This window comes from Mustelus asterias, chromosome 5, assembly GCF_964213995.1.
Source record: "Mustelus asterias chromosome 5, sMusAst1.hap1.1, whole genome shotgun sequence".
NCBI classification, from domain to species: domain Eukaryota; kingdom Metazoa; phylum Chordata; class Chondrichthyes; order Carcharhiniformes; family Triakidae; genus Mustelus; species Mustelus asterias.
This window is the reverse complement of record NC_135805.1, coordinates 63843630-63862723: the sequence shown is the minus strand read 5'-3', so window position 1 is coordinate 63862723 and position 19094 is coordinate 63843630. Positions and strand designations below refer to the sequence as shown.

Here is a 19094-nt window from a genome sequence, read left to right as displayed (position 1 = left end):
CCACTAATTTTCAGGCCTCAGGCCCTAGCGTCAAGCTCCTTGTAATTTCTGAATCTGAATGGTCTGATACATGTTAGTGCATAGCTGAGAGTTCAAAGTGGGTAGATGTTAAAAGTTTTTTGATAATAAAAGCTTCAGTTGCTGGGGGATCCTTGACCAAATTGTCTTTTACATTACATTACAAGCTTTTATGCTTGGAGAGGTTGCTGGCTGTCTAAGGTGTTGACTACTCTTCCTCAAGGCAGTGGCAAGCTTTGTCGTGGCTACCGTCTGCCTTTGCTGCTCAGGCTTTGCAGGCAATTGCTGCCTTCTGGTTGCGCTCAGTGGCCAGAATTGGGCGCTGATCTCGCCTCTGGCCCAGTTAGGGCATTATATTTCAAGACATCATGTGAGCAACGTGATTGCAGCATGAGGGTCAAGATTCAGAAATTACCTGGGGATGGGGTTCCTGGCTCTGACGAGAAAATCAAACCCTGGAGTCTGCTAAGGTGAAACGAAAGTTCATGTTAAAATCTTTTACTGCATTTTCATGTACTGGCTCAAATTGGCTCTGCACTTGGCTCTACTATTCCCCAAAAAGGAACGCTGATTTGTTTCTTTTGAAATAGTTGATGACAAATTTTCCTCTGGCAAGTAATCATGTGACCTCCCCCCACAAATGGATAGTGCACAACACTTTATTCACATTATTGTTACTTCACAAAGTAACCTACACAGACAGTACTACTTGTACATAACATTGAATTGTAAACTCTTAATTTCAGGTCTAGACAAAATTGAATTTCTCCAAAGTCATGAAAACCAGGAAATCTATCAAAAGGCCTTTGATCTGATCGAGCATTATTTTGGCATAGAGGAGGAGGACTCGAGCATTGCACCACAAGTGGATGAAAATCAGCAACAGTTCATCTTCCAGCAACAAGAGGCCCCAATGGAAGGATTCCAACTCTAAATGCATGATTGGTGAAATTGTCTCTAATACCGCTGTTGCACCACATTCAAAAAGAACTTCATAAATCCTCAGAGCCAAACTCATGAAGCTGCTGTAGTCCAGTTTAAAATTAGGAACATTTTTGAAAGGGCAAAAATTTGAGGCAGCTTATGCACTTTCTATTTGCAGTTTAAGATTAAATTTAAACTGGGGCTGTTGACTTTCATGTTTCATATTTAATATTCATTTAACTATCTGGGGTCATAAAGATCTAAACTGTATCAGAATTGCTCCAAAGAAAGAGGTGTTGTAAGAATAGACTCACCTATATTTAAGCTGAAATTGCAGCCATCCAAACGTACTGTTTCATTTAACTGTTTACAGCCCTAATTTAAACCGAATACTTATTTATTCTTTGTTTCTAGAGCCTCAAAAAATGTTACAAGGTGTGGTATACTTTGTGTTGAATAATGGAATTGAAGTCTAAAACTATTTGACCAAAATCCTTTCTAAAGGTCCTGAAGTTGTCTCACTCTTAATTTTTGGATTTGTAAAATATATGGTTTGAGCAAATTACTTAGCACTGCAACTTTCAACACTAGTATCTGTAAACAAAATTTACAGGTATACCCCCTGCCCCAATGATAGATCTACCTCTCTTTTAAATTAAGACACAATTGTTTAAAAGTTCCTGACTTGTTAAACTATTTGTTATAATCCAGGTCAATTATATGTAAATGAAAACAATGATTATCAGCATTTGCTAGGCTATATTTCAATATGGAAATTTGTAAATTTACATTGTTTATAACTTACTGGAAGATAATTTCATAAGTGCACTCTGAACAGAAAACTTGAAATTGTAGCATTATCAACTACACATCATATTGATAATTGCATTAGTGATGTGTAGAATACACACACAAATGTTTGTAGAGAGTGAAATAACTGGCAATCATTGAAACTCTTGTATGGTCAACTAATCAGGAATATGTGATTGGCAGTAATACGTAAAATTTGCTCCTTTTTCTCTCTCGCGCTCTGTCTCCCTCCCCAGGATTAATTCAATTAATGTAAGTGCAGATATAATTTTTTAGTTTAGGGGAAATTGGCAGAAGTAAATTTAGTAGATATTGACTTACAAATTTTGAATAACTAAATGAGTGCTGATTGTAATGACTAAAATGGGATTTTGCATTCACCATATTTTCTCTTGAGCACTAGTACTGAAATTTCCTTTGTCTTATTCACTTGAGGTAATTTCCCTACGTACCCGATATGTGTAAGAACTACTGCAGAAAAATTCCTTATGTTTACTTCACTAAATCCATTGGTAGAATTAGAATTTCCAAATGATACAATGATCCTGTCACGAATTAATCTTCAAGACCCGAGAATCCTCTTAACCCTTATTTATAATCTACAGTTTAAAATCACAGCCACAGTTTTGGATATCTTTCCTCATTTATGTTGCAACATACTAAGATTCTCTTTTATTTTCTGTTTTGCAATGGACAAACATTAGTATGAAGAATGCTGCACTGTGATTATGATTTTTGAAAATTTTAAAAATACTTATTGGTTTGATGTTTATTCCCTACTAAAATCCAATGTTTTTATCCACCATGCCAGCAGGAGCCCTTTTTTTAAAGTTTGCTGAGTTAAAGGTGGGGTGCACTGCCAAATTAAATAATTTGAAATAAAATACATTTGGTTAAATCTATAAACACACAAACTTTTCTAAAATAATTTAAGTTTATTTTCTGTATTCAGCATATTGATTTTTGGTTTTGAATTTTTCACTATTGACATGCATATTGAATTTTATTGCTTATCAAAATTCAAAGCAAATTTTGTACTATGCTAGTCTATGGGAAAAAATAGCTAGTAATGTTAGCAAATGAGTGCTTAACATGTTTGTGGAGGATTCCGCTTGCTACTTTAAGGGAGGCATGTGTGACAAATGTGTTATTGGTCATCCACAGATGTTAACAGTAATTGAGTATCGTAAAGGAAACAGACTGTTAACCTGTAAGGTCCGCGTAAAATAGGACATGCCAAATTTGTTGTTATGCAGAAATAGAACTGCTGAACGCTGGGAAGTGTGTACGCATTGTATGCTATATATAGAAAAATCAGTATTTGGAAAGCTACTTCTTGCAACATTACTAGAACATATGCATTTGTAATATGTTCATACAACAAAAGCACCTCTTCCTGTGAATTTCTTGCATTATTTGAGTTGTAGAAGATGTTTTTCAATGCAGCCTTTCAATGCAAAGTGTCTTCTGCACTGTGTACTATTTGTAGATTTTGGCGGGGTGGGGAGAGAAAATTTTATTTTGAAATTGCAGTTGTAGCTGTTTGAGTCTTGGATAGCGCTAAACTCTAGAAATTTATAGGCAGTAATACAAAGTTAAAATATAAGTAATCTTTGCACGTACTATTTATGCATGGCTGTTTTGATGTACAGTTCTATCACCAAGACTACATGCATAATGTATATTACTTGATTGCTCCCATGTCATTACTACTAAAAGATTACTCAAATTTGCACAGTATTTGACATACATGACCAAATCTTAATTTAAAATCTCCAACAGTATTATTTTAAAATGAAATGCTGGAAAGTATTTTTCCATTAAAAGGAGAGTAAATATTTAGCATGAAACTACTTCAATTTCATGAAACACTTTAACTGGGATTAAACTTTAATATGTATGTAAAAATTCTATGAAGGGATATCTATTTTGCATTTTCTTTCTTAACTGAAACGTTCTTTTCCCTTGCCCCAATCTTCTAATTGCAAATTTATACAGTGGTTTTGCTCAGCTGCCATGTTTGTATCCCTACTGTAGAATTGAGAAATTAGAATACAAATGTTGATATGGCAATGATCAGAAAAGATAAGTGTTGGAGCATTTTGTGTTGTAGTTTGTTTTTGCTGCATTAGCTATATGTCAAACTCTTTGCCTCACTTACCGAGCTCAATTTAGTTTTGGCTACCAGCTGTACTTTGCAGTGTGTATGTTTGTATTCCACAAAATATAAGTAAGCCTGAAACAAATATTACTGAACTAATGTATTTGAAGGCAGAAGTGTTTAATACAGATTCATATATTAGACAAACACTAATTACAGTACATCTATACCAGCAATAGTTACGTCATGGTGAAAAGTTTCTAAGTTTGAAAAATCTGTGCTCTAAATTAACATATCTACATCATTAAAGCTAATGTTTGTTTGTATATATTTTTTTACTATGACCAGAGCTGTACAGTTTGACATGAGTATTCATGCTTTTGGATATATTTTCTTTCATTTAGGATTACTTTTTTCTACTGTTGCTGGCAACAGCCCTGGAATCAACAGCCCTAAAATTGTTCTCCCCGCTCTTCAGCACTCCCTCCACCCAACTCATTCTTGTTCTCCCTTAATTTGAATCTTTGAAATTATGTTGGAACAAAATTAAGTGGATACACCAAACCAAGATAGGAAATGGTAAATATCATGCAAAAGAGCTCAAATCTTGATCGTGCATTGTTTGTATATGTGCTGAGGATGTTAATTTTTTTTCTTCCACTTTTGGGCCAGGAAATAGTTTCCTAGCGAATATCTTGCAAGCATTCACATGCTAATGGATTGAGTTGCAATGGATTGTTAGATTTGGTGATGTCTGGAAAGCGAAGAAAAAAATAAAATCCATTCACATGATTTTGATTTCCTATTTGTTTAACTCCATGTTTTGGGTTTTAATTATTCAATGTGCTTGCTTTTATGTGCAATGTCTCACTAATTTTGTTTAGTCTTCTAAATATTTCAATTTCTTTATGGTTGAAAGCATGTGCTGAAACACTAATGACCCAAATTTAATTAATTCAAATGGAAAAAAACAATATCTTTATCCAATAGAAAAAGTGTGTTCTGCCTTGTGATTAAAGCATTAATATTTATCCAATGTACATTTAAAAGAAATAGAATGGAGTTTGAAGTTCCTCTTCTGAATTTGTGTCTGTAATAGATGACACTTATAGTCAAAGAGCAAAGTTGTATTTTCTGTCACATACTGTATTAATGCTTTCCACTTTCCTCAAGCACTTTTCCCACTCTGAATTGTTAATTTTGTAGTCTTTGAAGAACTTACTACTTTATAACGTCTTGTCATGTTCTCGGGCTGTCAAGCACTTTGCAATTAGTTCATTTTGTGTAAGCTGGTAAGCAAGCTTTTTTTGTTCAAATATGACAGCCACTTTGCAAACAGGGAAATCCCATAAATAGCAAATGAAATAGAGTTATCTTTCTGAAGTTGGTGAGAATGTTAACCAGAACACACGCCCTTGCTTTTTGCATAGTGTTTTGGGATCTTAATATCCAGTAATGGCCCCAGAGATTAATGTCTTGTCACATCTTGAAAAACATCAGCCGTGCAGCATTCTCTTTGTGGACACATCAATGTGGTTTATGTGCTCAAGTCCTGAAGTGGGATTTGAATCTGCAGTCTGGTGAGACTTACCAAATTTTTGGTAATGATTTCTTTGCAATTGAACACATCTTCACTTATGCAGTTATTGCATTCAGTATTGCTACCTATGTTATAGTTATATTTCTTCTCCCTTTACATGACCCAAGCAATGTGCTTTAATATCAACATCTAAAGCGTTGTGTTCAGTTTTTGATTTTCAGCTTCTGATATTGTGGCTTTTCTGATCCTTAATTGTGGATGGGTTTGTTAAGTGCCCACAAGAAATTTTCTGAAGCTGAAAAATGACTGTGCAGCCTAAATCTTTGGACTGCTTCAAACCTAGCTTGTTACGGTGAAATAAAGTATTGTTGGACCAGTTTCCCTATTAATGTAAATTGGTTACAATACCGACGCTGATCAACCTGCCATGTCCATGCTGGCTCTCTAAGAGCAACTCAGCTAGTTTGAATCTGCCTCCTGGACACTGCGTTCCAGATCCTAACCCCTCGCATAATGTTTTTAAAAATCCTCATGTCTTTGGTTCTTCTGCCATTAACCTTAAATTGTGCCCTCCTGGTTCCTGACTCTTCTACAAAAGGGAACACTTTTCCTTATCTATATCCAGACTCTTCATGATTTTGAGCTCTAAGGAAAACAGCCTTAGTCTCTTCGATCTGCACATTACTGAAGTTCTTCCCTGAAGCCATCCTTGTAGATATTCTACACCTTCACGAATGTTTAGCACATTCTTGCTATAGTGTTGTGCTTCGAATTGGACATAACTCCAGTTGAAGTTCACCATAGGTTCCCTGCTTTTGTACTCTATGCTTCTATTTCTAAAGTCTAAAATCCTGTATGTCTTTCTAACTACTCAACCTGCCCACTACCTTGAATATTTTGTGCACATGCACCTCCAGGTCCCTCTGCTCTCGCTTTTAGAATTGTATCCTTTAGTTTATAATTAATGCTCCTCATTCATCCTACCAAATTATATCACTTCACACATCTGCATTTCATTTGTTACATGTCTGACCATTTTGTCAACCTTTCTATGTCATCCGTATCCTCATGGTTCACAATACTTCCAAGGTTTGTCATCTGCAATTTTTGAAATTGTACCCTTGGGTTAATGTAGATCTAAAAAAGTGGTGACCCTAGTACTGACTGCTGGGGAACCCCTCTGGGTTTGCATATCTTTTTCCAGTTCAAAAAAGAAGTTAACCCTTCTGTTTCCTGTCACTCGGTCAACATCCTATCCATGCTGCCACTGTCCCTTTTACTTCAATGTTTGAAACTTTGCTGACAAACCTGTTGTGACATTTTGGAAGTTCACATCGACTACATAAATCCCATTACCCTCATCAACTCTCTTCCTTTCCTGATCTAAAAACTCAAATCAATTTTCCTTCAGCGAAATTGTGCTAGCTTTCTTCAGCATGTAGATTAATTGATGTTCCATTTTATTGTTTTTCTAAAAGCTTTCCTACCACCAAGGTTAAATTGGTCTAATGGTCAGGTTTATCCTTCCACTCTTTTCTGAAGAAGAGTGTTTGCAATTTTGCAATTCTCTGGCACCACTCTTGTATCTTAAGGAGGATTGCAAGATTTTTAAATTTTATTCCCTTCGAGAGTTACAAAGCCAGTGGGCAGGTCAAGTCCCTTAGTCCACCTTGCTCCAAAAATGAATTCAAATTGGATCTAATTTATGGTCTCCACAAGAGACATACTAGTTCCAAGCTGACAAGAACATGCATTACACCTGATCCTACTCTTGAACTTAGCCAAAAGGCCGAGAAGCAATTGTAAATTATGGCCAGTGCCTCTGCAACAATTTACAATCATTCCCTCAGTATTCTCAGATTTATCTCATCCAATTCTGGTGACTTATTAACTTTTAAGTGCAACTGATCTTTCTACTATCTCTTTACCAAGCATACATTTTCTTTCTTTGCTGTAAGGAGCTGCTCTGTTTGCACTCAATTTCCAATATTTTTTAAACTAGTCAAGTTTGCAGGCACTAAATTAATGAAAACTGAAAATATTTGCAAGTGTTGAGCAATTAAACAGATAAATGGCAAATGAAATTTAATGCTGACAAAATCTAAGGACAAGATAAAATATTAAACTGAAAAATAATGTACTTTGCATGTTTTAATTGTGTCTGATTTGACAAATGACTTGAAACGTACCATCATCCATTGCATCTTTGGTCACTTGTGGTGGATATCTGAGAAAGTGTTTGAAATTTGTGCTGTCATGCCTGATAATTTCATTGGATTTAACATATGATCAAAATGATTAAAGCATGCAAAGTACATTTTTAAAAAGCTTTACTTATGTTTCATCCCTGTTACAGTTGCTAGTGGTTTTCTCTACAGCCTCCCCAATGCAGGAAAACCTTTTATAAAGCGTGGCAATCAGAATTCAAGACAGTATGCTTAGTGTGATCTGATGAAAAGATAAAACCTTTTTTAAATATTTATAATCTAGTTCCATATACTTCATTAGCTTTGTTGCATTATCCAGTTATGGAAATCGATTAGGCCCCTGGACAATGCCAATTGCTAATGCTGTTGAGATTAATTTTTTTACTGTAATTTCCCCCATTTAACATCACGCATTAAATTTCACATGGCATTCTTTTTAAAAAAATGGTTTGTGCTTTTATCAAAATGCTGTTTGAACTTGTCTTTAGTGGAATCAGCGATTTTTTTTTTTAAGTTCCTACGCCTGACGTGAGTAAAAATTACCATTGTTTTCAAAAGTTACATAGCGTAGGGTGTGCCTTATCCACAAGTTGCTGATTTAAGTTCTTCATGCTGCTGAACATTTTCTCTAGAAGTCTGTTTATCAGCTTATTGTAATTATAAATAAGTAAGCTACTTGTATTAATTAACAAATACTGTTAGATATAGCTATAGTGCTGATACCAAAATAAAAACTGTTGGAAATGTACAGCAGGTCAGTCAATATCTGTGAAGATAAGGGACAAGTTAGGTTGACTTGGATGCATATCCCTTTATTAAAACTGATGTAAAGCCAGAAACAATATCACTGGTTTGTTCCTAATAAATGGAAATATATTGTCTTCACCCTTTGGTCTTTTTGAAGATGAACTTTGAATATTACTATTGTCAAACAATCTCAATGTAAAATAATCCAAAAGTGGATTAGTAAGGTAAAAACATCACATCTGTATATTGTTCCATTCGTTTGCTTAGCTTCTTTGTGCGCAATCTTTACAGCTTTTTATGACATCTAGAACTAGTAGCGTATTCTCTTACTGAGATGGAGAACTTAATCTTGTCTGGATCAGTCTGATTTTGAGAAAACAGAGAGCTGAATGATTTAATTGTATGGCTTCTTTTTAATGAGGTTATCGTGATTTAATTTAGGATCAGTAATAGCCATTGCAGCTGCCTGCTCACGCAGAGCTTCTTCTTTCCATTTCGCCTTCTTAGCTCTATTCCAGCTGGCAAGCGATTCATGCCTTTTAGCAGCCTGGGGAATGCAAAGAATGCAAAATGAACTGAAAGTCCTATAATGCTATTCAAATACTTTTTACTTACTTCAAGGATTGTCCATACAAGAATCTTTAAATCCAAAGTTAACTGCAGCAATTTAGTAGCCAAATGTGGAAAAATATGAGGTTTACTTTGGGAGAAGGAATGGAAAGATAAAATATTTTAAGTCGTGAGAAACTATTGAGTTCAGAAGAATTTGGGTGCCTTGTGCAAGAATCTCAAAGTTAACATGCGAGTCCGGCAGACAATTGGGAAAGCCAATGGTACTTTGGTCTTTATTGCAAGGGAGTTTAATACAAGTGTTAAGGAGGTCTTGCCTCAATTATACAGGACTTTGGTGAAATCTTATCTGAAGTATTGTTCAGTTTTGGCCTCGAAGGAAGGATATGCTTAACTTGGAGAGAGGATGCAGTGAAGGCTCACTAGATTGATTGCTCATGAGGGTTCTCTTCTGAGGAGCAAGTAGAATGATTTTTTACTCTTGAATGAGAGATGATCTCATTGAAACATAAGATTCAAAGAGGGCTTGACAGAGTGGATGCTGCAAGGCTGTTTTCCCTTGACAAGAGAGTCTAGGACTAAGAGCCATAGTCTGAGGCTTGGACATCACAGTCTTGTTAATCTTTGGAATTCTCTGCCTTGGAAGGCTGTGGATGCTAATCAGAGTGTATTTAAGGCTGAGATGGATCTTTGATTTCTGGGGGGATTCCAGGAATTTCAGAAGTTGAGGATCAGGCATAATCATGTTAGATGGGTAGCATAGCTACTACTTCTTAGATTGTCATGTTTATACATTGCTTGAAGTTGATATATTTCTGTCACTGCTTTAAGATGACACAAAAAAATAATGGATGCATGCTTAGTGGAGGGCATAGAAGGTCTGCAGAGAGATTTGGACAGGCTGAGTGAGTGGGCGAGGATCTGCAGATGGAGTATAACGTTGACAAATGCAAGGTTATTCACTTTGGAAGAAATAATAGCAAATTGGATTATTATCTAAATGGAAAGAAATTACAACATGCTGCTGTGCAGAGGGACCTGGGGGTCCTTGTGCATGAGACGCAAAAACCCAGTCTGCAGGTGCAACAGGTGATCAAGACGGCAAATGGGATGTTGGCCTATATCGCAAGGGGAATAGAATATAAAAGCAGAGATGTCTTGCTGCATCTGTACAGGGCATTGGTGAGGCCGCAGCTGGAATACTGTGCAGTATTGGTCCCCTTATTTGCGGAAGGATATATTGGCCTTGGAGGGAGTGCAGAGAAGGTTCACCAGGTTGATACCAGAGATGAGGGGTGTTGATTGAGGAGAGACTGAGCAGATTGGGTTTGTATTCGTTGGAATTTAGAAGGCTGAGGGGGGGGATCTTATAGAGACCTATAAGATAAGGGGCTGGATAGGGTAGAGGTGGAGAGATTCTTTCCAGTTAGAAAGGAAGCTAGAACTAGAGGGCACAGCCTCAAAATAAAGGGGGGGGGGGTCAGTTTAGGACAGAGTTGAGGAGGAACTTCTTCTCTGAGGGTGGTGAATCTCTGGAATTCTCTGCCCACTGAAGTGGTGGAGGCTACCTCGTTGAATATGTTTAAATCACGGATAGATGGATTCCAGATCGGTTAGGGGTTATAGGGATCAGGCGGGTAAGTGGAACTGATCCACTTCAGATCAGCCATGATCTTATTGAATGGCGGGGCAGGCTCGAGGGGCTAGATGGCCTACTCCTATTATGTTCTTATTTCTAGGAAATTTCTTGTTCTGCTATTTTAATCGATGCAGTGTCTCATTTATTTATATGGATTAAATCCTCTGCTAAAATAGATCAATATTTTTGTTTGAAGGCATAAATGATTGCATCTTTTCCAATATATTTCAGTCTAATTTTTAAATGTTAGTTCCATTTATAAACACATTCAATTTTTCCAGGATTATTGAAGAAATGGTTCTCATTCCCTGTTTACTGATTCCTCTCAGGAAGAACTCAAAATTATTTGTCTCCAACTGCTAAAACTATCTACTCAGTAGATAGTTGTTCTGATCCCCTGTCAGCCCTGTTTAAAGTTAAATTTTATTTTGGTGTCACAAGTAGGCTTACATTAGTAACGCAATGAAGTAACCGAAAATCCCCTGTTCTGTGATTGTGTGCAAGTGTGGACGTTGGATTTTCATCATGTAGGTGGGAAGCTTGATATGGGAAATTACCCAGTTTGGTCGGGCCATCCCTGTAGAAATGGTCTTAAGTATTTTTCCTCCTTTTAATGAGATGTAGACATTTGTTGCCATCTCTAATTGCCCATGAACTGAGTGGCTTACCACTCCACAGCATTTGAGGATAGTTAAGAGCCAACCACATTGCTGAGAGTCTGGAGTCACACATGGGCCAGACCAGGTAAGGATGGCAGATTTCCTTCCCTAAAAGGCATTAGTAAACCAGTAGGATTTTAAAAACAAATGATGATGATTTCATGGTCACCATTACTGAAATCAGCTTTGCAATTCCAGGTCATTGAATTTAATTCCACTGGCTGCCATGGTGGGATTGACCCTAGAACATTAGCCTTGGTCTCAGGATTGCCTGTCCAGTGACATTACCACTTCACCACCATCTCTGAGGGGGCATGATTGAGCTGGGCCTGCTGCTTTCCGAGGTAGTTTGGAGACAGCCATGAGTTAAGGAAGTGCTGAGGTGGGCTAGTTTGAAGCTCTGTCTCAGTTCTCCGAGCCTGGGCCTAATTTCATAAAAGAACTATTAGGCCCTCTAGCTCTCACACCCATGTAACCTCATGTACCCCATTCATTCCCAAGCAATCTCGTACTCCTCCATGTTACTTCCATAGCTACTCATACCCTATTGCGTCCTACATACCTTCTCCATAGTCACTCATCCAGTATCCAATGTGGGCCAACTCTTGAGTCATGCGGAGATGAAAAAAATTTAATTTCTAAAATGTAAGAGAGCTCTCTCTCATATGCACTTGATACAGGAAAACCCATTTAAAGGTTTTTAATTCCCTCAAGTGGTTAAGTATTATAAAAACCAACTTATTCAATAACCACCTTAAGAATTAATCCTTTAATAGCCTCTTAAACTGGTCAAAATGTGAATTCAGACCCTCACCAATCCTGGCTGAGGTGAGGTATTTGCTAGCTTTTAATACTCAACCAAGCATTCATAATGGGTTCCGCTATAATAGCACTTGGGAATGTTTAACAAAACTCAAACTACACCAGTAAATCAATCCACGCCAGTAACGTTCTTTACTGACAGTTGTAGTGTTCTGTTTCATATTTAAAGGGTTAGGGATTTAAATAATTTCAGATCTTGACATTTAATCAACCTTGCCTGACCTTCAAGAATGTTTAACTCCATAAATTCATGACTCCCATAATGCAGGTTAAGGTCCTTGGAATGGTGAAAATGGGATCTATTTGAACTCGACACTAATTTCAAATGGCCCTGTTGAGTTCAGGTTTCCCACCCATTGTGGCTACTATGGTACCTACCCTTGTACAAGTAATCTATTGCTAAAGTTGAATGGTGACAGTGGTTAGCACTGCTGCCTCGCAGCACCAGGGACCCAGGCTCAATTCTAGCCAAGGGTGACTGGAGTTTGCATGTTCTCCTCGTGTCTGTGTGGGTTTCCTCTGGGTGTTCCACAGTCCAAAGATGTGCAGGTTTGGCGGACTAGCCATGCTAAATTGCTCCTTAGTGTCCCAAGATGTGTAGGTTAAGGGGATTAGTAGAGTAAATGCATGGGGTTAGGGTATAGGGTGGGGGGCATGCCTGTGTAAAATGCTCTGTCAAAGAGTCGTTACCGATTCAATGGGCCAATGGCCGCCTCCTGAACCATAGGATCATAGAATCCATAACTTAATACGGTGGTAAATTGCTGATATTGTGCTGAACTGTCTTTATGCATTTTGCCCTGTTTTTGTGAAAGGCAGGTGCATATCTGGTAACCAAACTAATTCACCAGCTCTTCACCCATGAAGTGGAAAATAACCACTAAGCATCACTTCTAAATAGAAAATACTTTTGCAAATGTTTTATCGAATTTTGACTGACCCAACCACATTAATTACCATCTCAATGTTTTAACACTTGTTTTTGCAACTGAATGGTTTACTTTGCTAAATCGGTGTTCATGAAGATTCAGCCATGCAGTAAAGTGGTGGATGTTTGGGAATCCATTGGCTTTTTACAACAATCCAGCAGTTTTCAGTCTTTCTGGTGCCAGTACTAGAAATACCATATTTATGAAATTTGATATTTGCAATGGTGAGATTTAAGCTCATGACCTTGGTTACTAATTTAGTGTAATAAATGTCACACACCGCTCTATCTTCAAATTGGAGAATTTGAAGAAACAATCTCGCCAGAATTCTGTTGGACTTATCTGAAAAGGAAGAATGTGCTGAGGTACAGGGAAGAGGGGAAATGGTATGGACAGCTGACACAGACTTGATGTGCGGAAGAACCTCCTGTGTTGTAACAATTCTGAGCTTCAATGAATAGCAAAGTTTACAAATATCCAGATACACATCATTACCTCAGTTTGCTGTGAAATGCTTATTTTTTCATACCTGTTTTCCAGATGCAATCATAGCAAAACAGGCCACAATAGTCAAACCAATCATGATGTAGCAAGTTTTGACTCGTGCCCTGTTCCTTGCTGCATTCAGCATTTCAAACCTGGCAACAGCAAAAGTAAAAAATCAAAATTAAAGACATTAAGTTTCATTTTGATGCTGCAAAATGTACAACAGCATCTTGCCAAAATTTACTCAAACAGCCCTTCCCTCCAAGTCGTCATCTACTAAAAAGAACAAGAGCAGCATTGTGCTAACATCACCATTTCCAAATGTTCCTCCCAATCATTTTTGGTCTTTACTTGGCCACTCATTGCCACTTCTTTATCACTGAATCAGAATCCTGGAATTTGAACCCATCACCATTGCAAGAGCATCATTGCAGCAGCAAGGCCATCTAGGAGAAGACCCATGGGCATTAGAGAAGGGCAATAAAATGCAACCTTGCTTGCACTGCAGGAAATCAATTGCTTTCGTACTAAGAGTTTATAACTATAGCATACTTCTGTTTTTCTGGAGCATTAGTTTTTAGTGTTTGGCAAAGTAGACTGTCAACAATTACATGATATACATCTGTTATAGTTATTACAAATATTGGCTTCCTTAATGTGCAAGGCTGTAAATGGATGAGCCATACAGATACTAGATTTGATCTGTAGTCTGATCCGAGTTAGTTGATCTCAGTCAGAGCAATAGAAATGGTATAACAGGCCCAACTGTGCCTGGTTAGGAAGGGGAAAGTGGGACGGTGTTCCCATTCTTGATTGTTACCTACTGATGCCTGCTCAAAGCTTAATGAGTTCAAGCATAAACTGGTCTTTTTGTTGCTATAGTTGAGATTAAGATTCTCGGAACCAAGTGTACTTGCAACCCATAACTTATCATAAAGCCAAGTATTGTACATTTTTTTATTTTTCCAAAGATGTGCAGGTTAGGTTGATTGCCATGCTAAATTGTCCCTTAGTGTCATATATTTTGCTTAATTAAGTTCATGATATTCAGGAAGTGTTGATAGAAATAGATTTTCCTTCGCCACAAAATTGTAATTTTCTGTTCAATTGGACATTAAGCTAGAGTAGGATACAAGGTAAATACATGGGGTTACGAGGATAGGGCCTGGGTAGAATTGTTGTCAGTGCAGGCTCAATGGGCCAAATAAAATCCCTACACTGCAGAAGGAGGCTATGATTCTAACCACTGTTTATTGCTGGGAAATAGAATTTTGCACTTCATAAAACTAAACTTAATTATTTACAAGAGGAAACTTCTGACAAGCAACTGGAGACCAAACTTAAGTACGATATAAATGTTTACCAACAAGAATTTTGTGACGTTCAAATAAGCCCATATTTTTGCTTTCTCATCCTCTTTAAATTCCCTAACTTTATCTTGGGCAGTCCCTTGAGAGTTAAGGATGACTTCCTTTCACACTAAACATGAGTTTTCAGCTGACTGAGGAGTCCAATGCGTGATCTATAGTATCTGTTACAGCTGGGGTGGATGGTGGTTGGAGGAGTGGGTGGATGGGTGGATGGGTGGGGGTCCCCAATTGCCAATGTTCCTTTCGCTGACAACACTTCAGCTTGCTCTCTGATGAAATTCGAGCTGTTCAACTCCTACCTGCATACTTTTCCTCCATTTCAGGTGGTCTTGGGCCAAGGATTCTTAGTTGTTGGTGACATTGCTGCACTTTCTTACAAGGGTGTCCTTGAAGTCTTCCCCTGACCTCCTGGGACTTACTTGCTATGTCAAAGTTCCTAGCTGAGCATTTATTTTAGGAGTCCTTTGCCAAACAGAGCTGATCAAGTGTGGACATTGGTGGGGATATTGGCCTGAGTGAGAACACTGACATTGGTGTGCGTGATCTTGCAGAGGCAGTGCTGGTGGTACTTCTCCAGGGTTTTGAGGTTCTTGCAGTACATAGTTCATTTCTCTGAGCCACATAAGATGAGTATTACTACTGCTCTTTAGACCATGAGCTTGGTGCCGGATCTGAGGCCCTGGTCTTCAAACATTCACTTCCTCAGGTGATTAAAGGCTGCACTGGCACACTGAATGTGATGATGAACCTTGATGTCTGCCGTTGTTAACAGTAGGCTCCCAAAGTCGGGGAAGTGATCCATGTTGCCCAAGGCTTCGCCACAGATTTTTGTTTTGGTGGGGGTGATGGTTGGTGTGAGAGTGCTGTATGGCTGAGGCAGGTTGCTTAAGGGCCATGCTCTCAATGCAACTCAGTGAAGATGTTGACAACGTGAAGCTCGGCCTCCACATGTGTGCAGACACAAGTATCATCTGCCTGCTGTAATTCAATGACAGAGGATGGCTGACCTTGGGCCTGGCCTGCAGGTGGTAGAGGATGAGCAGATTCCCGTTTGTTCTGTAGTTTAGCTCCACTCCAGCAGAGAGGTTGGTGATGGTGAGACGGAGCATTGCAGCAAGGAAGATCAAGTTGAGCATTGTTGCAATGACTCAGCCTTGCTTGATCCCAGTCCGAATGTGAACTGACTCAATGTAGGATCCATTGGTCAGGATTATGGATTGCATGTCATGGTGGAGCAGGCAGCGGATGGTTACAAACATTTGGAGGCAGTTGAAATGGAGGGAGACACTCCATAATCCCTTGCAGTGTCGCACGCCCAAGCATAGGCAAATGAGAAGCAAAGTTTTATGGGTAGAAAACAGCAGATGGAAAATTGGTCATTTTCTTTTCCCCATTTTGTAGATGTGCAGTTGTTTGTAGTGGCTGACCAGACAGCCACTTCATTGGCAGGTCCTTTAGACTATAACCATACTGACATACTGTCACATTGTATCAGTGCACCAGAAACGCATGGCTTAACACTGATCAACTTGATTCAGTTGCTGGGACTCTCATCCTAGGTCAGAAGATCATAACTTCTAGCCCCAGTTCGAGTTGAGCATATCTTCTTGATTAACACTTTAATGTTCTCTCAGCAATGCATTTCATCATTGGATTTGCTATAGTTTGAATGAAATGTTAAATCAAGGTGACTGTACCTGTGGATGCAAAAAGTTCCATTGTACTATTTGAAGAGGAGATTTATGAATGCTCAGTTTGGGTTCCATCAGGGTCACTTAGCTCTTGACCTCATTACAGCCTTGATGCCATCACAGACAAAAGAGCTGAATGCCAGAGGTGAGATGAGAGTGACTGCCCTTGACATCAAGGCAGCATTTGATCAAATAAGACATCAAGAATCCCTAGGAAAACTTGGAATCGGTGGGGAGAATTCTCTGCTGGTTGTAGTCATACCTGGCATAAAGGAAGATGGTTGTGGTGATTGGAGGTCAGTCATCTCAATTCCAGGACGTCATTCAGGAGTTCCTCCAAGTAGTGTCCTGGGCCCAACTATCTTCAGCTGTTTCAATGACCTTCCTTCCATCATAATGTCAGAAGTGGGGATGTTTGCTGATGACTAATGTTCAGTATCATTCGTGACTCCTCAGATATTGAAGCAGTCCATGTCTTAATGCAGCAAGACCTGGACAATATTCAGGCTTGGGCTGACAAGTGCTAAGTAACATTTGCGCCACACAAGTGCAAGGCAATGACCATCTCCAACAAGAAAGGATCTAACCATTGCCTCTTGACATTCAATGACATTACCATCGCTGAATCCCCACTATCAACATCCTGAGGATTTCCATTGACCAGAAACTAAACTGGACTTGCCATATCATTACTGTGTCCACCAGAGCTGGTCAAAGACTAGGAAACTAGTGGTGAGTAACTCACTTCCTGACTCCCCAAAGCCTTTCAACAATCTACAAAGCACAAATCAGGATTGTGATGGAATCCTCTCCACTTGCCTAGATGGGTGAATTGCAACAACACTCAAGAAGCTTGACACCATCCAGAACAAAGCAGCCTACTTGATTGCTACCCCTTCGACAAACATTCACTCCCTTCACCACCGATGAGCAGTGGCAGTGATGTGTACCATCTACAAGAAAATTAAACTAGAAAGAAGTGCAGAAAAGATTTACTAGGATGCTACTGGGACTTGATGGATTGAGTTATAAGGAGAGGCTGAATAGACTGGGACTTTTTTCTCTGGAGCGTAGGAGGCTGAGGGGGGTGCCCTTATAGAGGTCTATAAAATAATGAGGGGCATAGACAAGGTAGATAGTCAATACCTTTTCCCAAAGGTAGGGGAGTCTAAAACTAGAGGGTATAGATTTAAGGTGAGAAGGGAGAGATACAAAAGGGTCCAGAGGGGCAATTTTTTCATACAGAGGGTGGTGAGTGTCTGGAACAAGCTGCCAGAGGTAGTAGTAGTAGAGGCAGGTACAATTTTATCTTTTAAAAAGCATTTAGTTACATGGGTACGATGGGTATAGAGGGATATGGGCCAAATGCGAGCAATTGGAATTAGCTTAGGGGTTTAAAAAAAATAAGAGCGGCATGGACAAGTTGGGCCAAAGGGCCTGTTTCCATGCTGTAAACCTCTATGACTCTAAGATGCACTGCTGGAACTCACCTTAAGCAGCACCTTCCACAATCATTACCATCTAGAAGGACAAGAGCAGCAAATATATGGGAAGACCATTACCTGGAGGTTTCCCTCCAAGTCACTGACCATCTTGACTTGGGAATATATTGCCATTCCTTTACTGTTGCTGCATCAAAATCCTGGAACTCAATCCCTCACAGCATTGTGGGTGTACCTACATCTCAGGGACTACAGCTGTTCAAGAAGGCAGCTCATTACTATCTTTCGGGTATCCAGGGATGGATAATAAATGCTGGTCTAGCCAGTGACATCCACATCCCAAAAACAAATTTTTAAAAAGGGTGTCCTATTTTAGACAAAATTCCTCAAGCAGCATCAGCAAGAATAAATTAGTCATTTAATTTGTTTCTATTGGTTGGATCTTTTTATATGTGATTGGTTGAACTGTTTTTCAGAAACAATTTATATTTATATTGTGCCTTTAATGTAATGAAAGCCCCGTGAGGATTTGAAAATGAAACATGACACCAAGGCACATGGAAATATTGGCCAGAATTTTACCGGCTTGTCCACCACGGGAATCAGAGCAGACTAGGGGCGGAGTATGGGAAGGTCCGTTTTCCTTGGTCGGGATTTTACGGTTTTGGGATGAGCGAGCCCATAAAATCCCACCCACTAAGTCAGACAACCAAAAGCTTGGTCAAAGAGGTGGGTTTTAAGGAATGTCTTAAAGGAGGAAAGTAAGGTGGAGGTGTGTAGGGAGGGAATTCCAAAGCCTGGGGCCTAGGCAACTGAAGCATAGCTGGTAACTGAAGCATAGCTACCAACAGTGAAACAGTTATAATTGGAAATGCAGCTGATTCTAGAATTTGAGGTTTGCAAATATCTCGGGTGGGGGTGGGTTGAAGGAGGTTACAGAAATAGGGAGGGGGCAGGCCCATGGAGGAAAACCATGATAAGAATTTTAAAATCAAGACATTGCTTAACCCAGAGCTGATGCAAGTCTGTAAATCAGTAAACACAGATGGAAGAGGAATGAGACCTGCTGTGAGTTGAGATCCAGGCAGCAGAGTTTAGAAACGGCCCTTAATTGGGGTCTTAATTAAGCAAACCTGTGG

General features: G+C 38.9%; 2 protein-coding genes across 2 annotated transcripts in view; one reads left to right on the top strand and one right to left on the bottom strand.

The window, feature by feature from the left end:
* The window catches only part of kpna5 (karyopherin alpha 5 (importin alpha 6)), a 34175-nt gene extending 29530 nt beyond the window's left edge, over nt 1–4645 (top strand). The window contains exon 14 of the mRNA XM_078212693.1: nt 765–4645. Within this exon, the coding sequence (XP_078068819.1) occupies nt 765–952 (188 nt within the window). The 3' untranslated portion in view covers nt 953–4645. The remainder of the gene's footprint in view (nt 1–764) is intronic.
* A 3832-nt stretch (nt 4646–8477) lies between these two features.
* LOC144493582 (protein FAM162B-like) overlaps nt 8478–19094 on the bottom strand; it is a 34993-nt gene continuing 24376 nt past the window's right edge. Inside the window, exons 3-4 of the mRNA XM_078212704.1 lie at nt 13496–13604; nt 8478–8894 (exon numbers count right to left, since the gene is read on the bottom strand). Coding sequence (XP_078068830.1) covers nt 8742–8894; nt 13496–13604 — 262 coding nt within the window. The 3' untranslated portion in view covers nt 8478–8741. The remainder of the gene's footprint in view (nt 8895–13495; nt 13605–19094) is intronic.